Source organism: Vanessa cardui, chromosome 29 (assembly GCF_905220365.1).
Source record: "Vanessa cardui chromosome 29, ilVanCard2.1, whole genome shotgun sequence".
NCBI lineage: Eukaryota > Metazoa > Arthropoda > Insecta > Lepidoptera > Nymphalidae > Vanessa > Vanessa cardui.
In genome coordinates this window covers 2,981,245-2,996,945 of record NC_061151.1, presented here as the reverse complement: position 1 = coordinate 2,996,945, position 15,701 = coordinate 2,981,245, and the positions used below count along the sequence as shown (strand labels likewise).

Here is a 15,701-nt window from a genome sequence, read left to right as displayed (position 1 = left end):
CTACCGAGAAGATCAAACAAAAAACTCAGTAGTTACTCTTTTTTAACATTTATAAATACAAAGTCATGTTAGTTAAATACAATTATTTAAATTAATATATCCTGCGTGGAAGTCAACAGATATTAGCTCCACGCTTTTTTATCATCTTTAAAATATTGTATCGAATAATATGCTTTTTTTTTACCAATGTATTTTTTACATACGATTTGAATACACTGTGTTTATATACTGTGTCGGTTTTATAGACATGATCCTGAAATTTCCATTGAATTAGAAGATATCACAGAACTTGGCAGTGCTAACCTCCTCCAATATGATCATAACAAAGAAAGGAAGTTGCTAAGAGCATAGAGAGAAATTCTTAAAACCTGAAGCTGTCAAGAGTGAAACGACTAACTGTAAAAAGAAATATCTATTGCTGCATCATTTGGATAAAATTATTGTATGCCATTTCAGCAAAGGACATATCGCTATCCTGTGCCGTCAGTTACATTCTCCGAAGATACCGTTAGTGAGTAACTCTAGCCTCCAATACGGTGTAACGTCACACAGCACAGTAGCAGCCTGTATATTTCCCACTGCTGGGCTAAGACCTCCTCTCCCTTTGAGGAGTAGGTTTTGGAGCATACTCCACAATACTGCTCAAAGAAAACAATGTCAAAGTATGATGTCTGACTTCTGTGTGCTGTATGCTATATATTAAAAATAGTTGTAACAGAGTTACCCTAGCCTTCAATACGGTGTTATGACATTTGACATTCTATGACATTCTATATCATAATTTATAGCACATTACTATGAATATAGCAGCTATTGAATTTTCTTTACTATATACAATTATAATTGAAATTAATTGATCAATAATTTGTAAACCTGTAATTAATATAATTTTATATGTCATAGCATTTAATACTGGCATGTAACACTATTTCTTATTTTAAATATGATTGAGCTGTCATTAGAAAACAATTGGACGATAGTGTGAGATTGTAACAAAAGATGGAGAGATTGGAGCATCATTGTAAAACGATAGTATTATTTTAGCCATCCCGAACTACTGAAATTACATAGTATAGCATTCACAATGGGAGCTATCCTTATAGCTTTGAGGGAATTGTATGTGTATTGTTCAATATTCATTATCACTCGTTTATGTAAATGTAATCGACCCCAATGTATCACACTATCAATTAAATATTAACGTAAATAAAAATGAATTATTAATACTATTGTAAGCCAAAGTTGTTTCGTTAATTAATTGCTGAAGGATCACTCTCGATGTTAATTAATAACGTTCTTCTTTATTTAAGTTTAGCAATGAATGTAGAAAAAAATACAGTAATGAAATGTAAAGTTATAACAATGTTTCCGGTGCCAGCGTATGCAGCAGAGACACTATTTGACTGGTTTTTAAATTCAATTTTATATTATTTAGTCGAGGTTAAGGAACCCAGTAAAAGTTTTTTTATGGTATAGGTTGGCGGACGAGCATATAGGCCACCTGATGGTAAGTGGTCACCATCACCCATAGACAATGACGCTGTAAGAAATAATAACTATTCCTTACATCGTCAATGTGCCACCAACCTTGGGAATTAAGTTGTTATGTCCCTTGGGCCTGTAGTTACATTGACTTGCTTACCCTTCAAACCGGAACGCAACAATACTGAGTACTGTTATTTCGCGGTAGAATAACTGATGAGTGGGTGGTACCTACCCAGACGAGCTAGCACAAAGCCCTACCACCAAGTCAGATTGTTGATTTTTTTATTCTAGAACATATTTACTGAAAAAAAATTTCAATATTTAAAAAGCCTGTCGTCACTTTCCTGTATTGTAATCTGTGGAACATATAACCCACACACAGACAAACCAGGTTGACGAGCAAGTGACGTCATCATAAGCCCGACCAATCAGGAGCGTTTTGTGTCACGTGGCAACCGTTAAAGAATGTATTTCCATTCGATGCAACGGATTACCATTGCATCAATTGCATTGCATGTTTTTAACAAGGTACCAATACTTACTGTTACATAGTAACATTGATAACTTTGATAAAATATGAATCATTGTGCACTAGAAGTAAAGAATAAACTCATAACGCTAAGTATCCGATTTAGCAAAGTCAGTAAAACCTTCTTGGGGAAAGGTATCCGCTTCTATAATAAAATTCCACTGTCTTTTTTATTTTTGCTGTTTCGTAAATTCAAATAATTTGTAAAAAATACATTGGTAGAAAAAGAATATTATTCGATACAAGATTTTATAGATGATAAAAAAGCGTGGAGTTAATACTTGTTGACTTCCAAGCAGGATATACTAATTTAAATAACTGTAATAACCAACATGACTTTGTATTTTTTAAATGTTGAAAAACATTAACTACTGAGTTTCTTGCCGATTCTTCTCGATAGAATCTACTTTCCGAACCGGTGGTAGCTTCACTTAATTGTAAAATTACGATTCAAAAGTGCTTGTAAAAGTCTACTTGAATAAAGTTTATTTTGATTTTGATTAGATTAGCGAGATTGCCCAGTGATTATAACGTGTGCATCTTAACCGATGGTTGTGAGTTCAAGCCAAGGCAAGCATCACTGAATATTCATATATATGTGCTTAATTTGTTATAATTCATCTCGTACTCGGCAATACTCTCTAGATTGTTAGTAGAGATTTAAATACGACGAATAATGTGCAAGATCTCACTAATATTACTTTAATCACACTTAAGATACATAAAACATACAATGTTAATTCTTTAGGTATGTTTTAATGAGAACATTATCTTTATTATATTGACAGCCTGTATATTTCCCACAGCTGGGCCTCTCCCTTTATGGGGAAGGTTTAAAGCATATTCCACCACGTTACTCCAATGCGGCTTGATAACACATGTAACAGAATTTCATTGAAATTAGACACATGCAGGTTTTCTCACGATTTTTTCCTTCACTGCCGAGATGAATTATAAACACAAATTAAGCACATATATATAACCCGCAATCATCGGTTAAGATGCACGCGTTCTAAACACTGGGTCATCTCTGGGTAACTCATGGGTTATTATTTTGATAGTAGCAGTAATAACAATGAATCAGAGTAACTGCTTTTGTAACTCTCTTTGGTCTCAGTTGTTTGTAAGCTCATATAAAAAGCGTGGAATTAATACCTGTTGACTTCCAGACAGGCTATATTAATTTAATAATTGTATTAACTTAAAAATTAACTAACATGACTGTATTTTTTTAAATGTTGAAAAAGAGTAACTACTGAGTTTCTTGCCGGTTCTTCTCGGTAGAATCTACTTTCCGAACCGGAGGTAGCTTCACTTAAATGTTAAATGACGATTCAAAAGTGCTTGTAAAAGCCCACTTGAATAAAGTATACTTTGATTTTGATTTTGATTATTGTAAGATATTTGTTTTGTTAATCGACTTCAAAAAAAGGAGGATGTAAGTTCGATTGTTTGTATATATGAATGTTTGTCCACGATTATCTCGCGTTTGGCTAAAGCTATTTGGATGCGGCTTTCAGCAAAGTATTTGTTACATTCAGGAAAAGTTTTAGTGCTTTAACCGACTAAATAAAGTAGGTTCTGTGTTCGACCTTTAAGTATGTACGTTTGTCCACGATTATCTCGTGTTTGGCTGAATTATTTTGAATGCGGTTTTCAGACAGGTATTAGTTACATTCAGAATAAGGTTTCAGTGCTTGAACGGACTCGAAAAAAAGGATGTTCTTAGTTTGACCCATAAGTATGTATGTATGAAAGTTTTTAGCTATTATTAGACAAATAATAGCTAAAAACTCAGGAACACTTACACACGATTCAGGGCAAACAAAATAAACTCCAATTTAGTTATTTTTTTATAAATATTGTTTAATATATTACAATCCATATAACCTCTTTGTAATTGTTAAATTATTGTAATATAATAACAATGCTAATTAATATAGTTTTTTTTATTCAAATTACTATTTTTGTTGAATAAACATAACTTAATAAGGTCTATTAATATCAAGGACCTTACTGAAGTGTTAATTAATATTATATTTTAGAACATCCGTCAACATTTTTTATCGTTAATAAATAGAACATAACAGTAACGTCACATCCGCCATTATACCGAAAACTTTACATAGAACAAGTTGGGTTACTGGGTACTGTACTGCGTAGCTCCGTAAAATTAAGCATGTGATTTTTCTATAAAACTATTCATTTATTTCTTTATTCCATTTTAAAAAGATTCCTTTCTATTAGATGTATGATAAATTTTAACAACACAGGTAATAAAAAAGTTATGGCAAAAAAACTGTTTCAAATGTGTGGCCTGTAAAATTTGTCACATCCGCTGTTCTACGATTATGATGAAATTTATCACATATACATGTACATACATATAAATGATCACCAATAACCACATATATTGGCACCACAATATGAGTCATTTCTTTTATCATATTGGTGTTATGTTGGCGTGTTATCAACCTTGGCTAAGATGTTACTTCCTGTTAAATCGGCACACAACAATTTTAACAATTGCGGTTTTTTAATGGAATACTAACTGAGGTGGCCCAGTGGTTAGAACGCGTGCATCTTAACCGATGATTGCGGGTTCAAACCCAGGCTAGCATCATATCGTGCTCGGCGATGAAGAAAAACATCGTGAGGAAACCTGCATGTGTCTAATTTCATCGAAATTCTGCCACATGTGCATTCCACCAACCCGCATTGGAACAGCGTGGCGGAATATGTTCCAAACCCTGTCCTTAATGGAAGAGGAGGCCTTATTCCAGCAGTGGGAAATTTACAGGCTGTTACTTTACTTTTTTTTACTTAAGTATACATAGCGACAGACAGCGGTAAGCGACTTTGTTTTATACTACCTATGTAAAGAAAAAACATAAGAACATCATTGACTTTGTCTTCATAAATTACCTCTTCAACGAACAGATTAACGTGAATGTAATAAAAATAAATAAAAATAACATTATTTATGTACACTGATGCTATGTATTTTAATGTTATTTCTTTATTCACTTGTATATGACCAACAATTAATTCCTTTTATATATGTAATTTATTTTTAATCTGTGATCTAACTTACAATATAATAAATATTTAACTTTTTTTAAATAAAATATGACGTCTAAAAACCTAACAAGAATATATCAGAATATAATTTGATACAAAAGATTTTTTTCTTTTTAAGTTCAAATAAATTGAACGAATGAGTGATATTATTCTGCCTAATATGAAAATAATTGGAGCATCGTAATATTTTTTTTTTACGAAATCGTATTTGATTTAATTAAATACTCACCCAGATATTAATGATATAATTCCTTATTAAAAATCACTAATGACTCTCCACAGACTGTGCTAAATGATTACTGACGTAGGAAAATTTTGATCCACTATATAAAACAAGTAATTTTTTTTATAAGAAGAAAAGATGCTTGCGTCGATAACACATATATTATAAATTTTAATAAAAAAAAACGGACGAAAATAAAATAAAGGTCTTCAAAATTTTGGCGCAAAAAATACTACAATAATATTTGTAGCCTCATTTATGCAAAAAAAAAATATTCGTAATTTATGTCAGTTGTAGTCATAGTTTTCAAGCTTAGTTAATTATCAATATAGGAGCAAAATCATTATTTAACATAACGCAAAACATTGAACGAGATCGCCCAGTGGTTAACAGTTCATACAACTTAACCGATGATTGCGGATTCAAACCCAGGCAAACACCACTAAATTTTCATGTGCTTAATATTTGTAATTCATCTCGTGCTCAGTGAAGGGAAATCATCGTGAGGAAACCTGCTTGTGACTAATTTCAAAGAAATTCTTCCACATGTAAATGCATCCGCATGGAGCATCGTGGTGGAATATGTTCCTAGCCCTCTCCTCAAAGGGACAGGAGACCTTAGCTCAGTAGTGGGAAATTTACAAGCTGTTACTTTTATTACACTGAGCATTTCATAATAGTCAATATGGGCATATATAAAAAATATCTTCGGATCTAAAAGGAAATGCCAAGAAATCTCTCCACGAAGTTTTTACTTTTGTCAATTAAAGACAAAATAGTTTATAGATGAATATTAGTATAAATTTTTCAAATAACATTTATAATATTTTTACATAGATTAATTCCATTATCCAATATTCTTATCCTTTAGATAATAGTAATGTAACATGCTTTCGAATAACGCCTGACACTCGTTCTAACTGTAAGCAAAACGACTTATTTCTTAAGTATAGCTATCAGACGCCAAAAGTAGACTGTTTCTTGATTTTAGTAACATATTTTAGGGCTTGTGTAAGACCATTTTGTAGGTACCATCCACTAGTCAGATTTTCAGATGGGTAAATGTAAATGGCCCATGTAACTATAGGTACATCATAAGTTTCCCTGATTTATGGCGTACTGGTACTAATATTTCTTACAGCGCCAGTGACCACTAACCATCAGACCTATTTGCAAGTCAAAAAATACTTTTAGGAATAAGGTTTAATTTGTATTGAACTATTTAAATATAAATTTGAAAAAGGAATACATTTTTTTTAATATGTCGTTTCAACCCTACACAAGTTCATAAATCGTTAAAACAAGCAGTTAATTGTGTAGTATTTTACGAGTTACATCTAAGATTATTATGTTAAATGCGTTGCAGTTATTGCTACAATAACCTGATTGACGTCAGACAGATAGATTGATGCAACAAATTGCAATATCAATCGTTGTGGGGACAACAGATTAGCCGAACAAGCAAAACGAATCTAAATTTTGAGCGAACCGGTGGCATTTTTACATAAGTAAAAAAACACCAGTCGAGAGTCGAGTCGAGATGGCCCAGTGGTTAGAACGCGTGCATCTTAACCGATGATTGCGGGTTCAAACCCAAGCACCGCTGATTCATGTGCTTAATTTGTCTTTATAATTCATCTCGTGCTCAGCGGTGAAGGAAAGCATCGTGAGGAAACCTGCATGTGACAAATTTCATAAAAATTCTGCCACGTGTGTATTCCATCAACCCGCATTGGAACAGCGTGGTGGAATATGTTCCAAACCTTCTCCTCAAAGGGAGAGGAGGCCTTTAGCCCAGCAGTGGGAATTTACAGGCTGTTGTTGTTTGTTGTTGTAAAAAAACACCAAGCAGAAGTAAACAGGATCATCAAATAATTAACAGTAATTATATTTTCCTGCATTAGTTAAAATCATTTCGAGTGTGTAATTGCTTTGTTAATATATTTTGTTACAGAGTTACCCTAGCCTTCAATACGGTGTTATAACATTTGATTCTATATCATAATTTATGTCACATTACTATTGCATATTATGAATATAGCAGGGGCTATTGAATTTACTTTATTATATACAAATATTATTGTAATTAATTGATCAATATTCATCTCATTTTAAAACGATAATTTTATTTGCTTTTCTGATTAGCCTAAAGGTTGACTGGCAGAGAATGCCTTAAAGCATTAAGACCGCCTTTTGTCCCATATATATATGTTTATATACATGGTGTTCAATAAAGCATAATTATTTTGGCCATTCCGAACTACTGAAATTACAGTATGTACCAACCACTGAACTGATATTCTGCCACCACAGTAATTCACTGAGCATTTTTGTGTCCCAATGTGAAAGATGAGCCAGTGTAACATTGGTGTGATGTAGAAAATGGTTTTTTCTAACAGCATCAATGTCTATGGGTATTTATTGCCATTTGCCATCAGTACAAAAAAAAAACCATGCAACAAAATGATTAGATTCTGAAATTATATTTTCGTTATTTAAAACAGTTTAAACTCTTTATAGTATTATAGGTATATCTGATATGAATAGGTATTAAGTTATTACAGTTAAAACATTACAATAAAACCCAAAGTATTTAATTATTTTTTAATTAATACCATCACAACGAAACGTGGCCGAAGAGTTACAACTTTTCACATATTTCAATACAAATTGTAAACAAAGTAATCAATATTATATATGTATACATAACAACATATAATTACGCGAATGTGTTACATATGAGTCTTTCTTTTTACTATAATCGTGATTTAAAAACCGTACGTACATTCTATTTAAATTTACAAATCTAAAACTAGAAGATAGAATGGTACTTAAAATGTAATTTACCAATTTAGTTTCCCACATTTTCTATCCACCAAACCCTGGAATAACCATAAATTAACTGATGCGTCAAGAGTTCTTATACCATAAGAAACACTTAAAACAAAACAATCAACAATATAATGTTTAAAGTTTTAGGGAAACAATTGAAAACTTAAACACGCTTAAAAATTCGCAAAGAGACTGATAGGATTTATAAATCACCAAATATCGAAACCACTTTTCAACTTTCGTCAACCGTTCAAGACTAACTTGTCGATATAGGATGCGATCAAAATAGTATAACCAGCTATTATTTCACTTGCAACATTAGCAAAATTAAATGGATTAAAACCTTCGTCGTTTCCTATTGAACTATCCATTGCTTCAGCACTGAGAACAGCGCGTTTCATTTCATGATATGCATGGCCTAATTGTAATTCTGCGTGCAAATTCGGCTCCTAAGGCAAGAACTCCTCAGGAAATTCTACAGTCATAACTTTGTTTACATTTTGTACAGTTCAATATTACAAATAACGGTTTAGTATAAACCAAAAATTGTTACTTTGCTAAGATTTCGATAAAGTAAGCTAAACAATGCCATTATATTCACAATCATATTAATCCATCTGGTGTTACAAAATTAACTAGGAATAAAATTTTTCTTCAAAGACAGGATATAAGTCAATATTACACCACAAAGCATTTGTTAAGATAACGTCGCCATACATACGGACAGACATGACAAACTATGTAGAACTGTACGAGAACGTTATATATACGTGTGTATACACTAAAGTCTAGTCTAGTGATCTATCTGTAATTTTATTATTTCTCATATTTATTAAGCCTCCTCAAGCTCGTAACTTCCATCCCATATATGGTGAATGAGGCCGGTTCTTCAAATCTCACCTAAAATTAAATATTCAACATATATTAATATGTACTAACAATTGTAACAGCATATCTAGCACGCTGCTCAAATACGGATTGGTATATCTTACATAACTTAACGCCTAATATTAAAAAAAAAGTAACCGTAATAAGCTACTTTTTCATTCGTTGAAAAGGATAATAGCAGGATACATATACAAGCCTAAACGGCGTGCATTAGAAGATGCTTATGTCCAACATGAAACAAATATCTGCTGGACAAGCTCAAGTTTATTAGGAATCATTATTATTAATATTTAGGTAACATCACACATTATTTCGAACAACTAGTCCTACTGGATTGTTATTTGATATTATAAAATGCCCATAAATATCGACTGGCATCAGAGGACTAGATCCGTGAAATATTTTTGGCTGATGGTGATAATAACTAAATGTTTTTAACGGCTGGCGACGTTCCTGCAAGCCCCCCTGTATTGCAGATGTCCATAGGCGGTGATAATCACCTTCCATTAGGTGAGCCTCCTGCTCGTTTGCCCCCTATAATATACTAGTAGTAGTACTACTGTTCTACTGCTGGTAAGCTCATCGCTATAGAATCATAAAATAATCAGCAATTTGTAACACCTATATAGTATATAAATATATACTCCTAGCTACTGACCTCCTTATCTTCATCTTTCTGAACTTCTCCCTTCGATTTATCAGCTATTACAGTTACCTAGGATACAAAAATAAAACAAAGTCAAATACAGACATTTCAAGGAATAATATTCAGAGAATAAAGAGAGATAGAGAACTCTCTATACAAAGAGACTCTCTGCAGAAAGATACGTCGCAATTCCTTTCATTGTTCAACAATATGTACCATAATAAATTAGCCATAAAAAGTATGAGGATAATGACCAACACTATGGGATTAAGGCATTATTATAAGCTTATTTCAAAAAACTTGTCCCAATATTTATGTGGTGGATTTGCATCCCAATATAACAAAAAAATGCCATAGATTTTTATATTTGGCATAAATGTTGGAACATTGGTGTACCAGCTTGAAATGTCAAATATAAAATAGTCCAGTAAGTAAAGACAATGCACTTCGTACATAAGGGAACAGTTGGAAATTAAATGACCTGCAAATTGATAACCACAGTTTTTCCATAATTATGACCGTTTGTGAAAAACTATTTGTCGTGATCTTTGACTCTGGATAACTTTCTTATCGGCACATGGATCAATGGGGACTTTTGAACCACAAAAAGAAGGTTCATCCAAAAATCCTAAATTTTTCCGAAGTTCCTAGTCTTTATTCACTAGACTATAGGGTTTAAATTTGACCTTTCAAGTTGTTACACCAATGTTCCAATATTTATGCCAATAGTGCACTGGACTACTAGTATTGTTATACATACGTCGTTTGCATTGTCGTCCATATCTTTTACAACTGGCGGTATGTTTGCACCCAATTTCTCAACCAACGATGGTACCTGAAACAGTTCAAATAGCTTTAGACATATACTCTAGATATGTATATTAAATATATCTAATCTACTTCTACTAAGACATGGTTGGTACGTTTTGAAGACATCAAAACAAATAACTTCTTGCATCTTTGAAACTCTAAAATGGTTTCGTTGCAGCTAGACAACTACCACCGTTTTGGTGGGAAAAGGTTGGAGGAAGTTTGGACATAATATAAATTTATAAATGTCATATATAATTAAGCCTTCATAACTCAAATGAACTGCAAATATAGTATTTATATTGAAAGTTATTACTTCTTGAGTAGCGAAAAAAATTATATTTGAATAATTGTGGTTTTTTTATAGTGCAAATAGGTGTACGAGCATATGGACTACCCGATGTTACTAATTTGCCAATGAAATCTTGGGAATCCCAAACTCACAAACTGTATAATACTAACGTTAGAATATTGAGAGAAGCAAGCACGAGCGTGTCCGATGCAAGGAGGCGCCACCGCGCGGCCGTAGCGGTCACGATCGGCCGCGTCGAACATATAATATCCTAATCACATTCAGAATAGGTTAACACTTTGAAGACATAGTCTTATCCCATATTTATACATTTGAACACCTGTTCGTACATCTCTTGAACACCACTATGTTGCTTATCAAACGAATTTTCGAAGAGCAAAAAAGACTTCCCAAAAAAGTTGGAGCAAGAAGTCAAAAGGTGTATTGATATATAAATAAACCCTTGTACCTTTCAATGCTTTATGTGCTGAGCTATAAGACTTTGGGTATTCTCATTGGGGCAAGAAATACTTGATCATAATTTCCAAGGTCAAATACATATATAACAGCTTCTGTGTGCACGATTCATGATAACAAATTGTGCCGTTTCTTTAGGCTTAGAACGCATTACACTATGCTACTCCAACGATGGCTGAAGAGTACTTGAAACAAAGACTCGTACTCTCCTCTCAAGACTGTACCTTGATATATATATGATATATGTATAGACCATGGATGATTTCTACTCTGTACATGTATAACATACATATTTTCCTCAACTGTATAATTGCTTCATTTACATTATATCAGTTTATAAATTCAGCAACATAATAATTAATTAACAGAGTAAGGAGCACTTTTTTTACTTCTTCATGGAATTTGAAAGGGAATTAAACCATCTGATTATAAGTGGTCACCGTCGTTTGAATTTTAAACAAAAATAAAATAAATTGTTTAAAATTCAAAAACAACAATATTTAAATATCGTATGAAAGATTTGTTTTCCAACGGTTTCAATAATTAAATAATAAAAATTTAAACATTGCTTCGTAATCAACGTACTACCAACCTTGGGTACAACCTTGGACACATAAATGTCACGTCCCTGGCCCAAGTTCAGTACACTCATCCAAACCTTAATAAAATACACTAAATTGCCTTTCAGCACTTACCTCGAGGTGTCCTAAAGAGTGCCACGGCAAAATCACCTTTACCAGCAACGAGAACGCCAGATCTCTCCTCGCGGAAGAACTGCATCATCTATACAGAAAAACCATTTTATGACCACATACTATGTGGTACACAAACCATATTTCACGTTAAATCTTATATGGTTACAGAAAATTAGCATAGCTGTGCTTTCAGAAATAGTTTTCATCTGGTCGCTTTACCTTAAACATTGAAAATTCACCCAACAGTTGACTATACAAGAAAAAACCAATAACATAAAAAAAAATAATGTAAACACATCATAGCAGCTTTACTCCTTAAGGAGTTGCCTTCGCCTAGGAGGCTGTTCAGTGGTCACCAGACGATCACGTCTGGACGACCACATCTAAGATTACTTAGATGTGGTCATACATATATAAACAAACAAACAATAACAGCCTGTAAATTCCCACTGCTGGGCTAAAGGCCTCCTCTCCCTTTGAGGAGAAGGTTTGGAACATATTCCACCACGCTGTACAATGCGGGTTGGTGGAATGCACATGTGGCAGAATTTCTATGAAATTTGTCGCATGCAGATTTTCTCACGATGTTTTCCTTCACCGCCGAGCACGAGATGAATTATAAAGACAAATTAAGCACATGAAACAGTGGTGCTTGCCTGGGTTTGAACCCGCAATCATTGGTTAAGATGCACGCGCTCTAACCACTGGGCCATCTCGACTGATGTGATAGATGTGGTCAATTAGTCTAAAAATCTAGTGCGGGTGAAGGAAAATATCGTGACAACGTCTGTGTCAGAATACCAATTTACCTAATCCTACTAGAGTAGCTTGCTAAAATAAACTTTTGTCTTCTCAAAAAGAGCTGATCCCTTAACCTAGAGAACAACATTGATGAAATTGAACCAACATAAATTTTGTATTAATACAAAAGTAGCATTATCTGCGAATTACGCTAAGTTAGATCGTTGAACGGATTATAGTGGAACTTTGTAGGAATCAAAATAAAACCCAAGAAGGAACATTAAGGTGTACAACACTGTAAATTATTTTGACCTATATCGTAAGTTTCAAACAGCGTTCGCATTTTAAGTGTAAGAAATTGTGTTTATGTACGACATTATATTAGAAACCTCTGAAATTATCACTGTGTCTCTTCTATATTGTGCATAAATCTTCCTCTTGAATCAATCTATCTTAAAAAAAAACGCACCCAAATCCGTTATGCTATTTTAAATATCAAAGCCTACATAGGGGCAGACGGTGTCAAGTGATTTATGCAATGTAATGATGATATCGGCAAAGTTATAAATACCTACGGAATACGCTATTTGACTGGTTTTAAAATCCATTTTATATTATTTAGTAGAGGTTAAGGAACCCAGTAAGAGTTGTATTTTTTATTTCTAGTATGTACTATTTGACGAAAAATATCATTAAAAATTCCATATTCAAATAGCGCGCGAGAACGCTACTTAGTCAATATGGCGCTGCAATGGGGTCGGTGACGTCACTTTCCTGTATTTTATCTGCGGTACATATAGTAGAAAAGCAAGGTTAACAAGTAAGTGACTTCATCATAAGCCGGCCAATTATAGTGTCACGTGACAAACGTTTGAAAAAATGCATTTTTATTTATGGATTTTTGAATAAATTAAGTATCATTTTCAATTTCGTTGATAAATAACCATTTTTAAACTCATAATATATACTGATTACAATAATTGACACTTAATTTTTCGCATAGTCAAATAGCCAATATTGTATTTACTTTTAAACACATATCAAACCCAACTTACAGTGTTGCATTACTAAAAAGTTACACAATCACCCAAACAATAAATATTTCAATGCGAACAATGTCATAGGTTAATGGTATTAAATAATGATAAGTTGAATACAAATCAACAATCATTGTCGACATTTTATGTATAACAATGATGTTGTGAGGAGCACGGTAGAGAGAACAGAGACTCGAGTGGAAATAAAGGTGAGATGAGATGAGAGGAAGAGAAGTAGAGAGGTTTAGAGCAGAGGGGTTTAGACGGTTATCTAAACTAGCCTGTAAATTTCTCACTGCAGGGCTAAGGCCTCCTCTCACTTTGTGGAAAAGGTTGGAACATATTCTACCACCATGTTCAAACTTAAATTGGTGGAAGAGAGCACAAATAAACACAAGTTAAGCACATGAAAATTCAGTGGGGCTTGCCTACGTTTGAATCCGAAATCATCGGTTAAGATGGAGGCGTCCTAACCACTGGTCCAACTCGGCAGACGGTTATCAAAAAATAAATATTGGAACTGTGTTCATGTAATGTGTTAGCGAATTTGACAATTGTGAAAAATGAGAGAAATCAAATAATCGACAATCAAGATCAAATTTTCTTTATTTGCTAAACACGCTTATAACTTGACCTATTACATCTATTTCACTCTCGTCACCATCCACTTCACCTGTTCGATAGGTATATTGAAATAAGTATGCCCTTCCCCGATACTCAAACTATAATCATACCAAATTTCATTAAAATCGGTTCAGCAGTTTAGGCCTGAAGGGGGTAGCAAACGAGACCGAAAAGAATATATTACAATATGTTACAAAATGTGTTCGTCGTACTTATTTATTTGGTATAATTTTTTTGATATGTAAAGTTAAAACAAGTAATTATTTATTACTCCTTGACATGACTAAATCTGACAATGAATTTTTTTTTAAGTGTTATTTAAATATTTTTTGTCATTGTTCATTGAAGGTTATTTTGTGTATTTTTATTTCTAATTTATGTTATTTTATTATTTGGACATTGAATTATTCATTTCATTTGTTAAATTAGTTGTTGGATTTTACAACACATATTAAATTAGTACATCTATCAAACATAACAGCGTCAAATTCCGTTACGTCGTTTTAAAAATCTAAACATACATAAGGACAGACAGACAGCGGAGAGCAACTATGTTCTTTACTATTAAGTGATGCAAAAATCATTGTCATATAATATACTTTGTTTTACAAATTAACATATCAATTCAAACAAGATTCGTAGTAACATAGACAATAAATAAAAATGGTCCGAGTATACTGCCTTGAGGTACTCGCAGAAATAAGTAAAGTAAAACGTAAAGTATAGTATGACACAACTTAGATGTAGCATCGACAAATTCTATAAAAACGATTACTGCAGATTCACACAACCAATAGAAATAGCTCCCTATCGCGCCATTTGACTATATTCGTCGCTATAGATTCTCGCGTCAGTTCAACCCGAGAAAGCAAGTGCATGTAAATCGACGCGTCAAATTGACGAACATATTAGGACATATGACATTACAAGTTATTACGTTTTTGTAAAGATCATATTCACATAAGAAACTAGTATTGATAACTTGGGAGAGTACTCAATTCGGATGTGATCGGTTTTACGAATTTTGCCGATGCTACATCTAAGTTGTCTGGTACTAAAGTGTATAATCACTATTACCATTTGTTCCAGATCGTTATCGACGATCCCCTTCTGTCTCGGCTGGTACACGACCACGCGGCACACGCAGTTACCAGGCGTATAGAATTTGCGCAAAACCTGAAAAACATCATGCAGATCATCAAAGAAATCAGGAATCCCGATATTATTCCGGATCAAGGGTCGTCAAAAACAAACACAATTTTTCCAAAAATAGTTAAGATGGATATGTCACTTTTGAATCGTCATTTTACAATTAAGTGAAGCTACCACCGGTTCGGAACG

General features: G+C 33.2%; 1 protein-coding gene across 1 annotated transcript in view; it reads right to left on the bottom strand.

Moving 5' to 3' along the window:
• Positions 1 to 8,630: 8,630 nt before the first annotated feature.
• Positions 8,631 to 15,701, bottom strand: part of LOC124542009 — a 56,266-nt gene continuing 49,195 nt past the window's right edge. Inside the window, exons 45-50 of the mRNA XM_047119961.1 lie at positions 15,438 to 15,536; positions 11,959 to 12,046; positions 10,957 to 11,057; positions 10,445 to 10,519; positions 9,697 to 9,753; positions 8,631 to 9,050 (exon numbers count right to left, since the gene is read on the bottom strand). Of these exons, the coding sequence (XP_046975917.1) occupies positions 8,967 to 9,050; positions 9,697 to 9,753; positions 10,445 to 10,519; positions 10,957 to 11,057; positions 11,959 to 12,046; positions 15,438 to 15,536 (504 nt within the window). The 3' untranslated portion in view covers positions 8,631 to 8,966. The remainder of the gene's footprint in view (positions 9,051 to 9,696; positions 9,754 to 10,444; positions 10,520 to 10,956; positions 11,058 to 11,958; positions 12,047 to 15,437; positions 15,537 to 15,701) is intronic.